Source organism: Sardina pilchardus, chromosome 4, assembly GCF_963854185.1.
Source record: "Sardina pilchardus chromosome 4, fSarPil1.1, whole genome shotgun sequence".
NCBI lineage: Eukaryota > Metazoa > Chordata > Actinopteri > Clupeiformes > Clupeidae > Sardina > Sardina pilchardus.
The window spans coordinates 19,615,260-19,631,395 of NC_084997.1; the positions used below are offsets into that span (position 1 = coordinate 19,615,260).

Below are 16,136 nucleotides of genomic sequence, written 5' to 3' on the forward strand. Positions count from 1 at the left end.
CTGGGACACCTGAACCACCTCCTTAAACTGACATATTTTTAGGCTCGTCTCTCAGATAGCCTTATTAGGGTTTTTTTAAGTCTAAAAAAACAAAGCCCTGTGGCCAATCATATCTGAGAATCCTTCTCACGCGAGGATGTAAAAGCTTGATGTTCCGTGCTGGTTTTGTGTCGTGGACAGCCGTTGTATGCTCTGATCAGCTGATATGCTCTAAAAAACACATGGTCTGGTTGGTGGTGTTTCACAGAGAGAACCTTGGTGCCTCCATAGTCACAGTGATGACTATGACAACGATGAAGATGATGGTGGTGGTGGTGGTGGTGGTGGTGAAGAGTATGGTGATTGTGGTCATGGTCATGATTACACAGGGGGCCTAGGGGGGCTCTCCGAGGACGGACACAGTGAAGCCAGGCGTGACCGGGCAGTGCGGGCACTTCAGTAGAAGCTCAAGGCCCTGGCGCGGTGACTCTCAGGGGAGAGGTGTTTTTCCTGTTCTCACAGGAGTGTGTCCGGCCTCTCCCTCTCTCCGTGTGTGGGACTGTAGGAGGGACATCCCCAGGGGAGAATCGACGGAACTCGCAAGAAACCACACATACACACACACCACTGTCTGACCAAGCCCTGGGCCCACACACACCCTTGATTTTTTTTGTTGTTGTTGTTTTTGTTGTTTTTTTCCCCCTCTGTTCAACTGAATGGACGCGTCGGACTATGACGCGTGCTCTAAGCAAGAGTGGGAATGACAGACAAAGGACATCTGGTTCAGTCGAGACCCCTCACAATCTCTCTCTCTCGCTCTGTTTCACTGCTGCTGTGTGTTTCCGTAGGCAGTGGATGAGCCGCTCAGACACTGCCTCTCCAGGACTCTAGGTGGCAGCACTGGCTGTCTGATGAGTGGATGTGAAGTGCGAGCTCTGAGGTTGCCCTTGGTCGTCCTCACATCACCATGGCGACGCCACCTGCTCTCTGTCCCTGGGAGAAGCCCTGGCCAGCTTAAAAGGCTCTTGTCGCCGGGCGGATTTTGGAAAAAAAAAAAAGTTTAATCAAAGAAAAAACTTCAAAAAAAGTACTGTGTTCTGTATTTGTATTTTTACTGAACAAAAAAATAATAACTGTAAATATGTTTAAAATGAGACACAAATTCAATAAAGATGTTACGAAAAAGTGAACTGAATAACTAAACATGCTGTATGTGCCTGTGGTCATTTTGTTCTTGCATCATCTTAATGCACAGTCAGATTCTTAGTCAGATTTTATCCCCAGATCTTGAAGGTGTTTTGAACTAACCGCGTCTGTGTGCATCAGTGTGTGGTTTCCCTATGAACACCTCAGGGGATCAGTGATTATCACTTGTGTCTTTGGCCCTGTTTTTAATCTTTTTTTTGTTTTTGTTTTGCCTTTGCACATTGTGCTGCTGTCCAAGTTTTCCTCACCAAAACATCCCTTTATATCCTATTAGCACCTTTATGGCTAAGTAGGCTGTTTAAAAACAAGCTTGGCGTCCCCTGTTCTGTTCTGCAGTATAGCATTCTCACCCATACTGTAGGTCATTTAGTAGAACAGACAGCCTTTATTGTCATTATACACACTCCAATGAGATTTAACTGCTGTAGCTCTGTAAAAGTGTCCACGTAATTAGCATCATATAAAAGACTATACAAGAAAAAGTATATATAAATGCACAGTAAAAAACACAAACACGATATGTCTATTTTTTCTCTGGCAGATGGAATTTGGCTCAAGGTGGCACAAAACTGGGTCTGATTGATAACTTAACCAACTGGTTTCTTTTTCCTGTTGTTGGTCTTTGTCCCTGATACAGCACCTGTTTGACAGCACGCTCATGTTTTGGCCCTCTGTCTTTTCTTGGCCCCACTCCACTGTGCTAAGCTCAGAGGTCAGTGTGATTTACCAATGTCACCCAACAGCCTTCTTGTGCGTAGAAACCCTGTCAACATGTTCAGAAATTATTCTTCCAGGTAAGAATGCATCTTCCAGGGATGTTTGAAGAGCAGTTAGTCTGGGTGTGTTTTGTGATCCAGCCATTTAACCTTAGCACGGGAGATGTCTGTGTCGATATGTTGATTTAAAGTTATCCTACTCCTCTTGCCCTCGCTGTTTTAGTTTCCTTGTTTACTTTTCGTGCCTCTGAGAGATTCCAACCCTGACGTCCTGCAGGACTGCATGAGTGGAGGTGTGTAAATATAGATGGGTATCCCTAAGATGAGAGAAGCCCATGTCATCTCCCAGATGACCTCTGACCTTTTATGGTCTCTGTTGACCTTGTGCCCACACACCTTATCAGACACCGGTGTCCTCAAAAAGAATAATATATATATATATATATATACAGTGAGGAGAAAATGTATTTGATACCATGCTAAAGTTGCCTAAAAAGAGGAATATAAAATCATCATTTGACAATTGATCTTAATTTCTTAATTCAAAAACTGAGTAAAAATAAAACCGCTAAGTACCCCAATTTTCTTTGTGATCGAAGAATGTTTCGTAAATAAATAAATGTTCTTCCTAAATGCTAGGGGGAAGGAAGTATTTGACCCCCAATGTAACCATATGGGAATTTAACACATAGGGTTAACATAGGGGCAGGCACATTTTTATTTTTTAAGGCCAGCTATTTCATGGATTCAGGATATTGTGCATCCTGATAAAGTTCCCTTGGCCGTTTGAATTAAAATAGCCCCACATCATTATACACCTTTCACCATAACTAGAGATTGCCATGGTGCTTTTTCCAGTAGGCCTATTAGCCTGTTTGATGCTCATTGAGCTCAATGCAAATCAAACAGGCTAATAGGCCTACTGGAAAAAGCACCATGCCAATCTCTAGCTATGGTCAAGGGAATGTGATGATGTGGGGCTATTTTAATTCCAAAGGCCAAGGGAAATTTATCGGGATGCATAATATCCTAGATCCATGAAATAGCTGGCCTTTAAAAATAAAAATCTGCCTGCCCCTATGTGTTAAATTCCCATAGGGTTACATAGGGGGTCAAATACTTCCTTCCCCTAGCATTTAAGGAAAACATTTATCTATTTACGATACATTCTTCAATCACAAAGAAAATTGGTGTCCTTGGCGGTTTGATTTTTACTCATTTTTTGAATTAAGGCATTAAGATCAATTGTCAAATGATGATTTTATATTCCTGTTTTAGCATTGTATCAAATACATGTGCTCCTCACTGTATATATATATATATATATATATATATAAAAGAAAACGCATATCCCCAAATCTAACTTATTATCTCCTAATCGTAAACATGTGTGCATGGAAGTCCACAGTAGGAAGTTTCAATCATTAAGTGGCAACATTAAATATTTGAGCTTTAGTGGCAAGCGGCAAATATTTGCAAAGGGGAAATAATGTGTTGTTTGTTGCTGCCAGGTGTTGACATACCGGCAATATGTCCTGTTCCATCACGTCACTTGTAACCAAGATTTATGGCACTGTGGCACACTATGGTAAATAACTAATCCAGTATCAAATATGTTTCTTGAATGGGGATCAGAATGGTACTTTATCCGTATTGCTTCGATTAAGTTTAGTGCCAAAAGAAATTAAACATTAACTACCGGTATTGTATTTACTGACACACATTCTTGCATGGTCTTGTCTTTTCAAGATAATGTCATAGAGTTTAATTGAATTTTGAAGCACATCTTTTGGTCACTAAGATATGTTCAGGGTTGGTGGCCTTCTGGTAGTTTTTTGATCTTGGATTGGGAGCCAGTGTATGGATGGATCTTTGGCAAAGGCTGACATTCCTGGTTCCGGAGAGTAAAAGCCCTGCCATATACAATGGGGAGAACATGTATTTTTTTAGGCAACTTTAGCATGGTATCAAATTATTTGATACCATGCTAAAGTTGCCTAAAAAGAGGAATATAAAATCATCATTTGACAATTGATCTTAATGCCTTATTTTAAAGAAAATTAGTAAAAATCAAACCTCTAAGGACACCAATTTTCTTTGTGATTGAAGAATGTATTGTAAATAAATAAATGTTCTTCCATAGATGCTAGGGGGAAGGAAGTATTTGACCCTTATGTTAAATTCCCATAGGAGCAGGAGGATTTTTTATGTTTTTATTTTTTAAAGTCCAGCTATTTCATGGATCCAGGATATTATGCATCCTGATAAAGTTCCCTTGGCCTTTGGAATCGAAATAGCCCCACATCATCACATACCCTTCACCATAGCTAGAGATTGGCATGGTACTTTTTCCAGTAGGCCTATTAGCCTGTTTGATTTGTATTGAGCTCAATGAGCATCAAGTACTTGGCAGGACTTTTACCTTCTGAACCTGGGATGTCCGCCTCTGTTCATTGGTCTACTCATGAGTCCTCTCTGTCTCTTGCCAATGCAATGACGGCACCCCAAAGCAGTCACTCTGACCTGGACAGTTGAATGACCCTATGATTAGATATCACTTTTTTTTCACTTTCCTTACCTCAAAATAACACCCCCATCTATTTTAACATTCATCCCTTTCCCATAAGCAAGTTGCATTTTATGAACTTGTCCTTTTTGACCGGACGGCCTGATCCATCTCCTCTTCCTTACCTACTGTACAGTATATGTTATCGGCTGTCCTCTATTTGTCCAAAACTACCACACTGCCCTCTGCCACTGTGATGACCTGGTCACTTCACTCTGCATCGTGACATTGTTCGCTCCCAGCAGGTATATGGTGACCACAATCCGTGTCCGTGCTTCGGACAATAACTTGATCTGATGGAAGTTATTCTTTGACCGCACGCACGTGCCCCATCATGAATAGACACATTCTGTGCTGTAGGACAGAGGTTGACCTGACTAAGAGTCTGGCCAGTTTCCATATTTACACTCTCCGCAATAAAAGGCCATTAATAGCCTCCAGTCTCCACCAAGCATATGACTCCCAGCATTAAAGGATCTATTAGCTTGAGATTTACTCCCCACCCTGTTGGGTGTGCTTGTGAGTGTGTGCACATGTGTGTACTGTATGTGTGTTTGTTTTCATGTTTTGTCCATGGGGTGTGGGTCTGTTGTGTATTACAGATGTCTAATGTTTCTACACAGGCCCACGCTTTCTCCTCAGTTTCGTCTCGTCTGGAGATGGTAGGGATTACCCCAGATCAGATCAGACAAGGACATCGACGATGACTGGGAAGAATCAACACAACATGCTCATTTACTTTTAGCTTTTTTTTTTCTTTCCCTTTGGTCTCTTTGGGGGGGCGGGAGCTAACCTACTGTTCTCTCGTTCTCTCGCTCATTCACTCACCCGCCCTCGTAACGGGGGAGACGTTGGGCCACTGGAAAAAGTGAGGTGTGTGTGTGTGTGTGTGTACACGCAGTGGGGGGGTGGGAGGAGTCTGGCTAGATCATGTCCCCGAGGGGCCACAGCAGCACTAGGGGATATTCCCTTTTACTTGAGTGCATCTGGGCTATTTGGGTCGCTCAGATCTCTCTGAGAACTCGGAGAGGTTCACACCCTTTAATCCCAGCGGTGCTGTTCCACCAGGGCCATTCGCCCACCTCTGGTGTCTAGCACACACATTCTCTCCCTCTTACACACACACACACACACACAGTCTAGGTCTCTCGGTCACACAAGCAGTCTCCATCTGTGTCTTGATGACTAACATCTCTCCTCTGTTATGCTGGACCGTACACACACACACACACACACACACTCTCTCCCATGCTCCTGGTCACCCTCTCTGTCCTGCACAGCCCACGTCCTCCCCTCTGCTCCTTGTTCTCCATTTGTCAGCACTGCACGGGGCCAGTGGAGATGAGTCAGTACTGTATACCAGCACAGCCAGAGGGCTCATTTCAGCTCTTCTCCCGGCCAGTGGCTGTTGATCACAGGCTGCAGGCTGCTGTGTTGGGAGGCTATCACATTTACACACACACACACACACCTCTGGGCCCTGTGCTTTCTTAACACCCCTCTGCCCTCATGTAAAGCGACAGGCGGAATTATTTTTCAGCTGCGGCCCATTAGTGGGGTCACCGTGGAGACGTTTCGGGGGGGGGGGGGGGGGGGGGAGGGGCCTTCACTTGATGGAAACACTCCGTCTGAGCCGATCCACTGCGGGATGCTCCAGAGGGGGGGTTTCCGGTGGTGCCGAGGGCCAGTGGTGGCGATGGTAGTTGTCCACTCCATGCCCCCCCGGTTTATAGCATCGGGCCTTGTAGTGCGTCATCGGCAGTCGGTAGGTAGAGGAAAGTATCTGATCTGAAGCTGTAGTCTGCTGCTGTGGGTTAATTAGGACAGGAGAGCTCTCGTGATGTCAGAGGAAGCGCTAGGTTATTAATGTCACACACAATGAGTCACTGTGCAGTGGGGGGGGGGTAACGTTTGTGTACTGCGTAGATGTCTGCAAACGTAGTGGAGTGTTTAATGTGTTAATGGTGTGTGTGTGTGTGTGTGTTTGTTTGGCTGTGTTAGCTGGTAATCTGACTGTGTGTGTGTGTATGTCCGTCCGTCCGTGTGTACTTTCCTATGTTAATGGCTGGCCGCGGGTTAACCATCCGTGGCTTGGGCCGTGAGTCATTTCCACTTGGCACGGAGCCAGGCACCGGCAGGTGGCCCTGCTTCAGGGTATTAAAAAATGCTTTGGTCCCCAGCAGAAAAACAGCACCGTGGCGCTCTCTACCTCCTACTCCTCTTCCTCCTCCTCCTCCTCCTCTCAGGGGTGAGTCCAAACATGGGCCTCCCCTCCGAGTCCTCAGGCCCTGAGGCTGTGTGGCACAGAGCACCAGAGTTTACACTACAAGCCGAAGGATCATAAACCTGCCTATGTTCTTTTTTTTCTTTACACTCACAAGAATGAACACCTTAATCTTGTAAGGTCTGCTGTCACTTTACTATTTGTTTAATTTGCGGTCTTACAGTTCACCTTATTGATTGTAAGGTCTACTGTCCCATACAGTAGTTTATTTATTTTACTATTGTTCGGTAATGGGTGCAGTGATGATCAACAGCAGATTCAGCAATTGTGTTAAAAATGTAGCCTGGGGCGCAGCGGAACTTTAGCCCCGCCTACAATTAACCTAACAAATAGAAAATGGTGTCCTCAGTGTTCATGATTCCCTGCATAATGAATAGCATCTATAACAGGTTAGAGAAACTGTTCATATCTGTCTATGCATGGAACAATTCTGAAACTTTTCCATGAAGAGTTTCTGACAGAATGTCTTGAATCTTTTCAGGGACTCATGTAATTTCACATTACTCATTTGATTAAAACATAATAAAAAATGACTGTGCACGTGTGTGTGTGTGTGTGTGTGTGCGTGTGTGTGTTGTAGCCTACTTCCTTTGTGGTCCACCGTGGCGATGTGGTGATGTCACAAATTTGGCGGTTGGCTCTTCGCATGACATTTCTGTTTTTTCTCTCTCTCTGACTCACGTCTCTCCTTCAACAGAAACGTATTTTTTGTTCATATCCACGTTTACAGCTAATCATCCCCAAATGAGTGGGTGATAGGCCCAGCATATGCAGTAAATCTGCATACACTTTAATTATTATCCTTACTCAACAAGACATTGTGACTCAGACATTTTTTTTTATCAACTTGTTTAATCTCTTAGTTTCCCATTGTCAGCCATGCAGTCGTAACACCTGGTCCTCCTACGCGCTGTGACTACAGATCACTGGTCAGATGACTCAAAGTATCTCAAAACAAGACTAGAGAGACAAATTCATTCAAGCATGACCACAGATAATGTAACACTCATCCAATAGTTAATTTGGCAAATATTACCTTACCAGTTCAGCAGCCAAGATTAGGAACCACACTGACTTTTGTCTCCCCATGGCCTTTCGTCATCTTCAATGTGGCTCAAACGTATTTATATCATTCATGCATTGCTGAGTGTCTTGCACATTCTCCTTAACCAAAAATAAGTAGCCTATGATGTAAACTTATTGTCTCATACAGGGAGAAGCTGTACCATGAACCATGAATTGCTGTGAATGGATGGGCAGTGTTTGATACATGGCTGACCAGTTTGTTGTAACCATGTGTCTTCACCATATTGGTCAGTGGTGACTGGCGAGGTATTTTTCGGAGCCCTGCTATAACACAACAGTTACCAAGGTTACCTCCACTGACTGCTGGTGATTAAACCAGGTTATGCTCTAACTGATTCACCTTGTGAAGATGAATCAACCACTAAGCCAGCTGTGTCCAGGTGACAAAAAAAAACAATTCTCTGGTCCAGTCAGGTGCCGTTTCGGTCAATCAAAGCATAAGGTCGACAGTGATGTCAGAGGAGGCAGGCAGGCCTCAGAGGAGGCTATTTATAGACCATATGCTACATCACAGGCATGACGTTACAGAGTGAGTCATGCTGGAAATAAAGGGGGGGAAATTACAATGTTTGTGGACCTCTACAGCAGTGTTTAATGAGTTGCTCATACCATAGCTAAGCATCAGTGAACATATCACTTATATGGATTGTGTGTCTATTGACTTCCATAATGCCGCGAGACCAATCGTTGTCGCCAAGCGACAGCAAGGCGAACTACATAAGCATCACTTCACATTACTCTTGAATGTCAGATTTGCACTTTTTTCTGGAGGTGAATCCCTCTCTCTTAAGAACACACACACACACAAACACATTTACATAAAATCTCGCCACAAGTGAGGTGGAGGCAGCATAAACGTTTCAGCAGAGAGAGGGGAACCAAAACTGTTTTACTAGAGGGGTGTGTGAGAGGAAGGAATAGAAGGTGAATGAGAGACTGACAGAGAGAAAATGACATGGCGTCCTCTTTACAGAAACAGAGTGGGCGAGTAAAAGAAAGAATGAGTTGGGGGAAATCCCTTTAGCATATACAGTCACAGTATGTGAGTATACTCTATCAATGACAAACCAATATAACTGTCTTTATTGTTCCACTGAAGCATTTCCTGTCGGTAGGGAAGCCCCATAAATTGCCTCTTTCCCTTTAATCTTTCTTACTTTCTTGCACTCTGAAATAAAAGTTTCTTCCTTTTCCCTTTCTATCTCCTGTCTCACTTTCCATCCCCCATGCAATGTTTGATCATTTGGAGATACTCAAGAATAACTGAGTAAGAAAAGATTGATTCAGTGGAAATTTTGTCATGAAAGAGTAGGTAATGCAGCGCGGTTGGACATTCCCTTACGGCTATCTAAGATGCATTGCATCATCCTAATCTCAGCTGAATGTGGACTTTTCTGGTTAATTTGACTTAACCTTGTTTTACACAACAAACATGTTGTGTCCTTTTAGCCATTCATCTTTCTGCCACTGATACAAGTGATGAAAATGTAGGCTACATTGATTGAATAAAGACTTGGTTTTCGTTATGCCTAGTAGGCTAGGCTATAGCCTAATGATTTTCAGAAGCCTATTCTTCACATGAACGTAAATATAATCATAAGAGATTTTTATTATTATTTGGTAGGCTACATTATGATTTCTCTGTTTTAAAATCTTGTGAGAGCACATGTCTAGGCCTACCATAGGCCACTTAGTCCTTTTGGCTACAAAAAGGATTTTGAGTAGGCCTAGCCTAATTCACACAGGCATGTTACATGGCATTTGGCATGTCATGATATAAACAAATTATGCAATACACTAATGCCCTTAATCAACAGTGATTACCCCAACCAGCACCAGACACACACCTAATTTACAGAGTGGTAAACTGAGTAAGTGTGTAGGTGGGCTATTTTTCACAACATGGAGTTTTCTACCTTGCACCTCTCGAATTCAGTGATGTCAAGAGCCACAGCCATGAGTTTGAATCTGAATCTGACAGTCACCAAAGGTTACTAGGCAACACAAAAACTCAGGCGACCAATCATTGGTCTCGAATAGCGCATGGATACGTCAAATAGAACGTAATATGTATTTTTAAATTCTGAAGCTTTCCACGCCGACGACATTTTGGGCAAACATCAGGTAATGTTAATCTCTATACAATGAAAGTGAAACGCATAATTTGTTTGTTGTTTTTTGTTAAAGTAGACATTTGAAAACACAGTTTATGAGGAAACTAGTCCGCCCTAGTGGCAGTAGATCTCCTTCTCTAAACTAGTTGCTGTTCGGCATATAAGAAGGCGTCCCTCTCCCTCTTGCTTCACAGTTCTTGCGTGTATTTAAAACGAGTGGACTAATGGATGAAGGAACCCGTGCAAAACTTTAACATCCTTATTTTGAACATTTTGAATGATTTGAGAAGACCCATTTCAAGTAGGTGGCAACCCAGCGTATTTTTTCGTAGAGAATGTTTTGAGTTCCATCATGGTTTTTGTGGAATCAACGTGTTTGATAGTCCAGTTAACTAGGCTAGTAAACCTACCTTTTCATTTGTACTGAATTCAGCTGCATTTTTGGTAGTATGTGGTTTAGAACTTCTGCTTGTTTGGTCATATTGTAAGTTCATCACACGTGTGAAAGTTGGCTACTTTTTGAGGACTCTAACTGAACTTGAGAAAAGTCACATGTCCGACTTCAATTTCGTTTGCAAGCCGTAATGTTAACGCTAAGTTAACTTTAACTTAGTAGTGCACGAATCCCTTTGGCCACACTGTTTTTCTGAAACCATCGATGGATTCCTCTTGACATTTGTAACGTTAGCTCAAGTTATCACGTGTTGTCTGTCTAAAACGGTGGTCGTAAATCAAACGTTTTCATTGCGCACATTTATTTCGTTTTAGGGAGATGTGAACAACTTTACCTCTTCGATTCCGTGCGCTCTTAACTGGTATTTAGCCTAACTGTATTTTAATTGGAAAGTCTTTTTTTTCTGGTGAAATGTTTGCTATTGTAACGTTAACATTTTAACCCATATTTTGACCATTTTAGCTACTGTGCAGGCGTTCAGTTAAAGGGAAAGTGGTGATGGGGTTTTAGCCGTGACCAAAGACGATTAATTTGCTCCTGTGTGCAGCGTCCCTGCTAGTGAATGCATTTTTTACTGCTCAGTTCTCGATTGTTTATGAAAGCGTGATTGTTGTTCTGGAAAGTGTGGTCATTGTAGCGATTTTGTTTGGAATCACCACGGAGAGCCGAACTGGAGCTCTACCACACGTGTGAAAGTTAAAGTTCATCGTCTGTCAAAAGTCGTTTGTCTTGATTGTCGGCGTGCGGTTAGAACGCCACATGTCAACCGGCAACCAACATTTTGTTGTAATTTGAAGTGAAATGACCTTGAGCATGTCTTCATATTAAGTTATTTTTTGTTCACATGTTGCTAGAGGTTGCATGTCATATATGACGTCATTATGGTCTGAGAGAATCTGACTGACTGTTCTGTTTAATCAATTTTAAAATGAAATGGATGTTGTGACCATATATAAGTAGTTTTTTTTTAGAAACTAATTGCCTTTTTCTTTTCTCTCACCTCCAATTGAATCTCAGTTCATTCAAATAATCTGTGAAGACTGCAAATAATGGCAGAAGCTAACACCATCAGTGGGGGAGGCGGCAGCAGCAGCAGCAGCAGCAGCAGCAGCAGCAGCAGCCCATCACATAGTGTGCTCACCTTGGAACAGGTGAGCAGGCTGCACGACGTGCTGACGGAGGTGGTCCCCGTGCACGGCCGGGGCAACTTCCCCACGCTGGAGGTGCGTCTCAAGGACATCATCCAGATGGTGCGCTCGCGCCTGGAGGAGCGGGGCATCCGCGTGAAGGACGTGCGGCTCAACGGCTCCACTGCCAGCCACGTGCTGGTGCAGGACATTGGCTGGAGCTACAAGGACCTGGACGTGATCTTCCGCGTGGACCTGCCGCGCGAGTCCGAGTACCAGCTGGTGAAGGAGGTGGTGCTGGGCACGCTGCTGGACTTCCTGCCCGAGGGCGTCAACAAGGAGAAGATCACGCCCATGACGCTCAAGGAGGCGTACGTGCAGAAGCTGGTCAAGGTGTCCACCGAGCAGGACCGCTGGAGCCTGATCTCGCTGTCCAACAACAACGGGCGCAACGTGGAGCTCAAGTTCGTGGACTTCATCCGCCGGCAGTTTGAGTTCAGCGTGGACTCCTTCCAGATCGTGCTGGACTCGATGCTGGCGTGCTACGAGCGCTCGCCCGAGCAGCCCCTGGACGGCGCCGTCCAGCCGACGGTGGTGGGCGAGAGCGTCTACGGGGACTTTGCGGCGGCCCTGGGCCACCTGCGCGACAAGCTGATCGCCACCAAGCGGCCGGAGGAGATCCGCGGCGGCGGCCTGCTCAAGTACTGCAACCTGCTGGTGCGCGACTTCCGGCCCACGGACGAGGAGGAGTTCAAGGGCCTGGAGCGCTACATGTGCTCGCGCTTCTTCATCGACTTCCCCGACCTGGGCGAGCAGCAGCGCAAGCTGGAGGCCTACCTGCAGAGCCACTTTGTCGGCGAGGAGAAGAGCAAGTACGACTACCTCATGATCCTGCGCCGCGTGGTCAACGAGAGCACCGTGTGCCTGATGGGCCACGAGCGGCGCCAGACGCTCAACCTCATCTCGCTCGTCGCCTTCCGCGCCCTGGCCGAGCAGAACGCCATCCCGGACGCGTCCAGCGTCACCTGCTACTACCAGCCGGCGCCGTACGTGCGGGACGGCAACTTCAGCAACTACTACGTGGCCTCGTGCAACCAGTCCATCCCCACATGGCTGCCGTGCAACTGACCCGGGTCGAGCGGCGGCGGCAGCACCGTGGATGGATTGTAACAAACAAAAAACAAACAAAAAAAACCCTAAAACAAAGTGAAACAACAACAAAAAAATATATATAAGAAAGGGACGCCCCCCCCCCCCCCTATGCTTTATCAAAAAAAAAAAAGGAAAAATTCTCACAGATAAACGGGAGCTGGACGGACAGACGGAACGTGCTGGGGACAAAAAAAAGGAGGCTTGAGCTGGTATTATCCTCTGTAGGCATAAAGGATATATTTAAAAGGACATGTGTTTTTTTGTTCCTTTTTTTTGGTTTCTTTTCTCTTTATTTCCTTTCTATTTTTTTAGTGTGTGTGGGGGGGGAGATCAGGTCGAGGAGCCAGACCCTACACCCCCTCCCCACCACCCTTTTTCTCATTCCTTCCCTACAGAGGCCGGGAGAGCAGTGGATCCAAAGTGATGTTTTAGAGCTTGGATTACATTTTGTGTTTTCTTAAAAAAAAAAAAAAAGAAAAAAGAAAAGCCTTGTCTCAGAATTGTGTTTTTGTTCTCGACTTTGCCTCTTTTTTTTAGAAAAAAATGAAACATGAAATTTGTGCCTAATCGGGGTGTTAAAATCAAGCATTCAGACTTAAGAGTAATGGTTTAATTTCTTTGGCCGTGGTGCCTTATTTCCATGTTGCCTATACTCTGTCCATCCAAGGAAAAGTGGGGGGAAAGTATTTATGCATAGTGTTGAAATTATCTCCTGTTGGTGTGTGTGAAAAAAAAAAGGGTTGAAAATTGTAACCAAAAAAATGTAGAAAACTTGAAATGTAATTTGTAGGAAAAAAAGTACAAAATGTTAGATGAAAGTGACAAAAAGAAAGATTTATTGAAAGGCAATTTTTTTTTCTTTCATTTATTCCCCCCTCTTCCCCACACTAAACAGGTCTAGTTGATGACCCCTCCCCCCCCCCCCCCCATGTCGAAATTTCAGGGTCACATGCAAAGAGACTCCACTCTAGCCTTTGACCCACCCGTTGCTAAGCGTCATGGGTAATGGGGTACAAAAGGGAATACTGCCTTCTCTTGGATTCCCTTTTAAAAACATTGACCCAAATGTGAATAGGTTTGGTCACTGGACAGAGTAGTTTAAGACTTGTTAGACTCGTTAAGTGGATGCACCCAGTATTTTGTTTTTGTTTTAATGATGATAAATGATAATGATGCCACCATGAGTGTTTTGTGAGGAGCTTGTGTGTGTGTGTGTGTTTGATTCCACCACGATCACACGCTCACCCCTCCTTTTTGGGCAGAGAATGTGTTGAGCCTGTTAATCAGATAGAGAGAGGAAGTCTGATGGGTTTTTTCTTTTTTTTTTTCCCCCTTCCCTAGTGTGCAGGTACAGCGACGGTTCAGCCCATGATGTAAAAAGATCTGGCCGGATGTGTGTTTTTATTTTGATCCTCTTTAGGGGGGGTAAGGTAATACATGGTCAAGACTGAAATAATCTCATGGGTGTATTTTGGAATGTGTTTTCAGTGGGAGAACTGGAGATGTGCTTTTGTATTAATTGGAGAGGGTTAGAGCTGTGTTTTAGCCTGCCCTGTGTGTGTGTTTGTGTGTGTGTGTGTGTTGTGTTGAAAGGTGGGAGATATGTGCCTTCCCTTAAAAGGAGTCGCCATTAAAGCCAGTGTGCTCCTTGGAGTGTGCAATGTGCTTTCGCAGGCCCTGACGTGTTGCGTTGTAAGGGGAACCCTCTCAGTGTCCGCCAATAGGAACCACCGTTGCCAACCTAAATTTACCCTTCTTGCCTCCCTGAGGGAAAAGAGGCCTGGGGTGAGACAGAGGTTGCTGGGAGGTGGGGTGGGAGGGGGGAGGGGGTGTCACTGGTGTAGCGACTACCGACTACTGAACACGAGCTGCTAGATTCAACCTGTTTGTCTGTCCACCCCCAGGGTCACCACCACCACCACCAGCAGCAGCAGCAGCCTTGACGTGCCCGAGGTTAACAGCCTTTGTACCCTTTTGTGGTCATTGAAGGGACTGGGCTGTCAAGAAGTGGCAAGTGGCAAGTGGCATGTGTTGCGGCGTAGCACGGCTTGGCGAGGACATTCGTGGAAAGCGCCTCAGGGCACATTTTCCAACTTTAGATCTGGGGCGGCCCGGGGTGGGAGGGATGGGAAGGGATGGGAGGGGATGGGATGGAGTGGGGGCAGTTGTAGAGCCATGTGACTAGTTTTGTGAGAAGCTGCTTCAGATGGGACCCCAGGGAATGGTGATGAGATGTTTAACACTCCTTTTTAAAAAAGTAATCCAGAGATTAAATTTTTCGTCAAAATATTGGAGCTGACCCCGGTGTTTGTGACGTCGCTGCGTGATCCCAGACTTTTAAAGGTCCGAGTTGCTCTAGGATCGAAGTATTCGCCCACGTGACTCTGCTCCCCTTCTTGCCCCGCTAGCTATTCTATTCTTGGCCCCATTCACAGAAATGCCCCGGTGGCTTTTGGGCTTCTTTCATTACGTAAGGGGATCTGACAGCTGCCACAGTCCCACCACGTTTAACCCACTCCACTCTACCTCGCCACCAGCACTCTGTTGCCCCCGGGCTGGGCTTTAGCAAGCGGATATTGGCCTGTCCCAGGGCTTGACTCTTATCTGTCCCCCACAGCCGGGTGGGGGGTGGGGGGGGGGGGGGGGCGGTGGTGGTGTAGCTGTGTGGGAGTGTGTCAGGTCACACTGCAACCCAGGACTTTAGTTTGAGTAAGGCTTTGTTTGTTTTGTGTGTGTGAATGTAATTTTTTTTTCTTTCTTTCTTTTTTTTTTGACCGTTGTCTGATTAAGTGTGTGTGATGGGTTTTTCATGCTTTTGTTGTGCACTTTTTAGTACCGGTGGGGAGATGGCGGAAGACTGGATGTAATAGTCAAGGACATGGGTGGGTAGAGGGAAAGAGAGGTGTGTGTGTGTGTGTGTGTGTGTGTTGATTGTATTGATACAGGCCCTGTTGAGTTGAGGGTAAATTGAAGGGGTGTCAAGTAGGTCAGGATGCTTTGGTGGAGAATGTTGGTTTTGTTTGTTTGTTTCGCCCATTTTGTTTCCCCCCTGCTGCCACCGGCCCATGTTTTTGGTCCCAATACCAGCCCAGTATTTAGTTGTCCTGTTTTTGTTTAGTGATGGGGCTTGTTTATTTGTTCGTGTTGTGATTTGCCCTCCAGCTCCACCCTACTTTACTGAAGTGCAGGCTTGACCCCAAGTGCACTGAAATACCTTTGTGTGAGTGTGATGTACGAGGGAGGAAGATAAATATTTGAGTACATCTTATTTGTAAATATGCCCAATGGATGGATGCACTTTAGAGGCCTCAAGCCTACCCTACTCTCTCTGTGTGTGTGTGTGTGTGTGTGTGTGTGTGTGTGTGTGTGTGTGTAACCTATAGGGATGGGGATGGTAATCTGGAACTCGGGGAGGGGGGGAGTTAAACAAAGGGCTAGAGGGAACCATTGGG

General features: G+C 45.1%; 2 protein-coding genes across 7 annotated transcripts in view; both read left to right on the forward strand.

Moving 5' to 3' along the window:
* The window catches only part of man1a2 (mannosidase, alpha, class 1A, member 2), a 131,186-nt gene extending 130,004 nt beyond the window's left edge, over window positions 1–1,182 (forward strand). For all 5 annotated transcript variants that reach the window (XM_062534449.1, XM_062534450.1, XM_062534451.1 and 2 more), the window contains one exon: window positions 1–1,182. This exon is cut by the window's left edge and continues 2,980 nt beyond it. The gene's annotated coding sequence lies outside the window, so the exon portion shown is untranslated.
* Window positions 1,183–9,910: 8,728 nt separating this feature from the next.
* On the forward strand, window positions 9,911–13,868 carry tent5c (terminal nucleotidyltransferase 5C). 2 transcript variants are annotated; one of them, XM_062534454.1, is made up of 3 exons: window positions 9,931–9,961; window positions 10,146–10,252; window positions 11,423–13,868. In XM_062534454.1, exon 3 carries the CDS (start codon window positions 11,455–11,457, stop codon window positions 12,658–12,660), a length of 1,206 nt encoding a protein of 401 aa, XP_062390438.1. In that variant the 5' UTR covers window positions 9,931–9,961; window positions 10,146–10,252; window positions 11,423–11,454; the 3' UTR covers window positions 12,661–13,868. The 2 variants fall into 2 exon arrangements, with proteins under 2 accessions (XP_062390439.1, XP_062390438.1); XM_062534455.1 differs by lacking the exon at window positions 10,146–10,252 and having other exon boundaries at window positions 9,911–9,961.
* The last annotated feature ends 2,268 nt before the right edge of the window (window positions 13,869–16,136 follow it).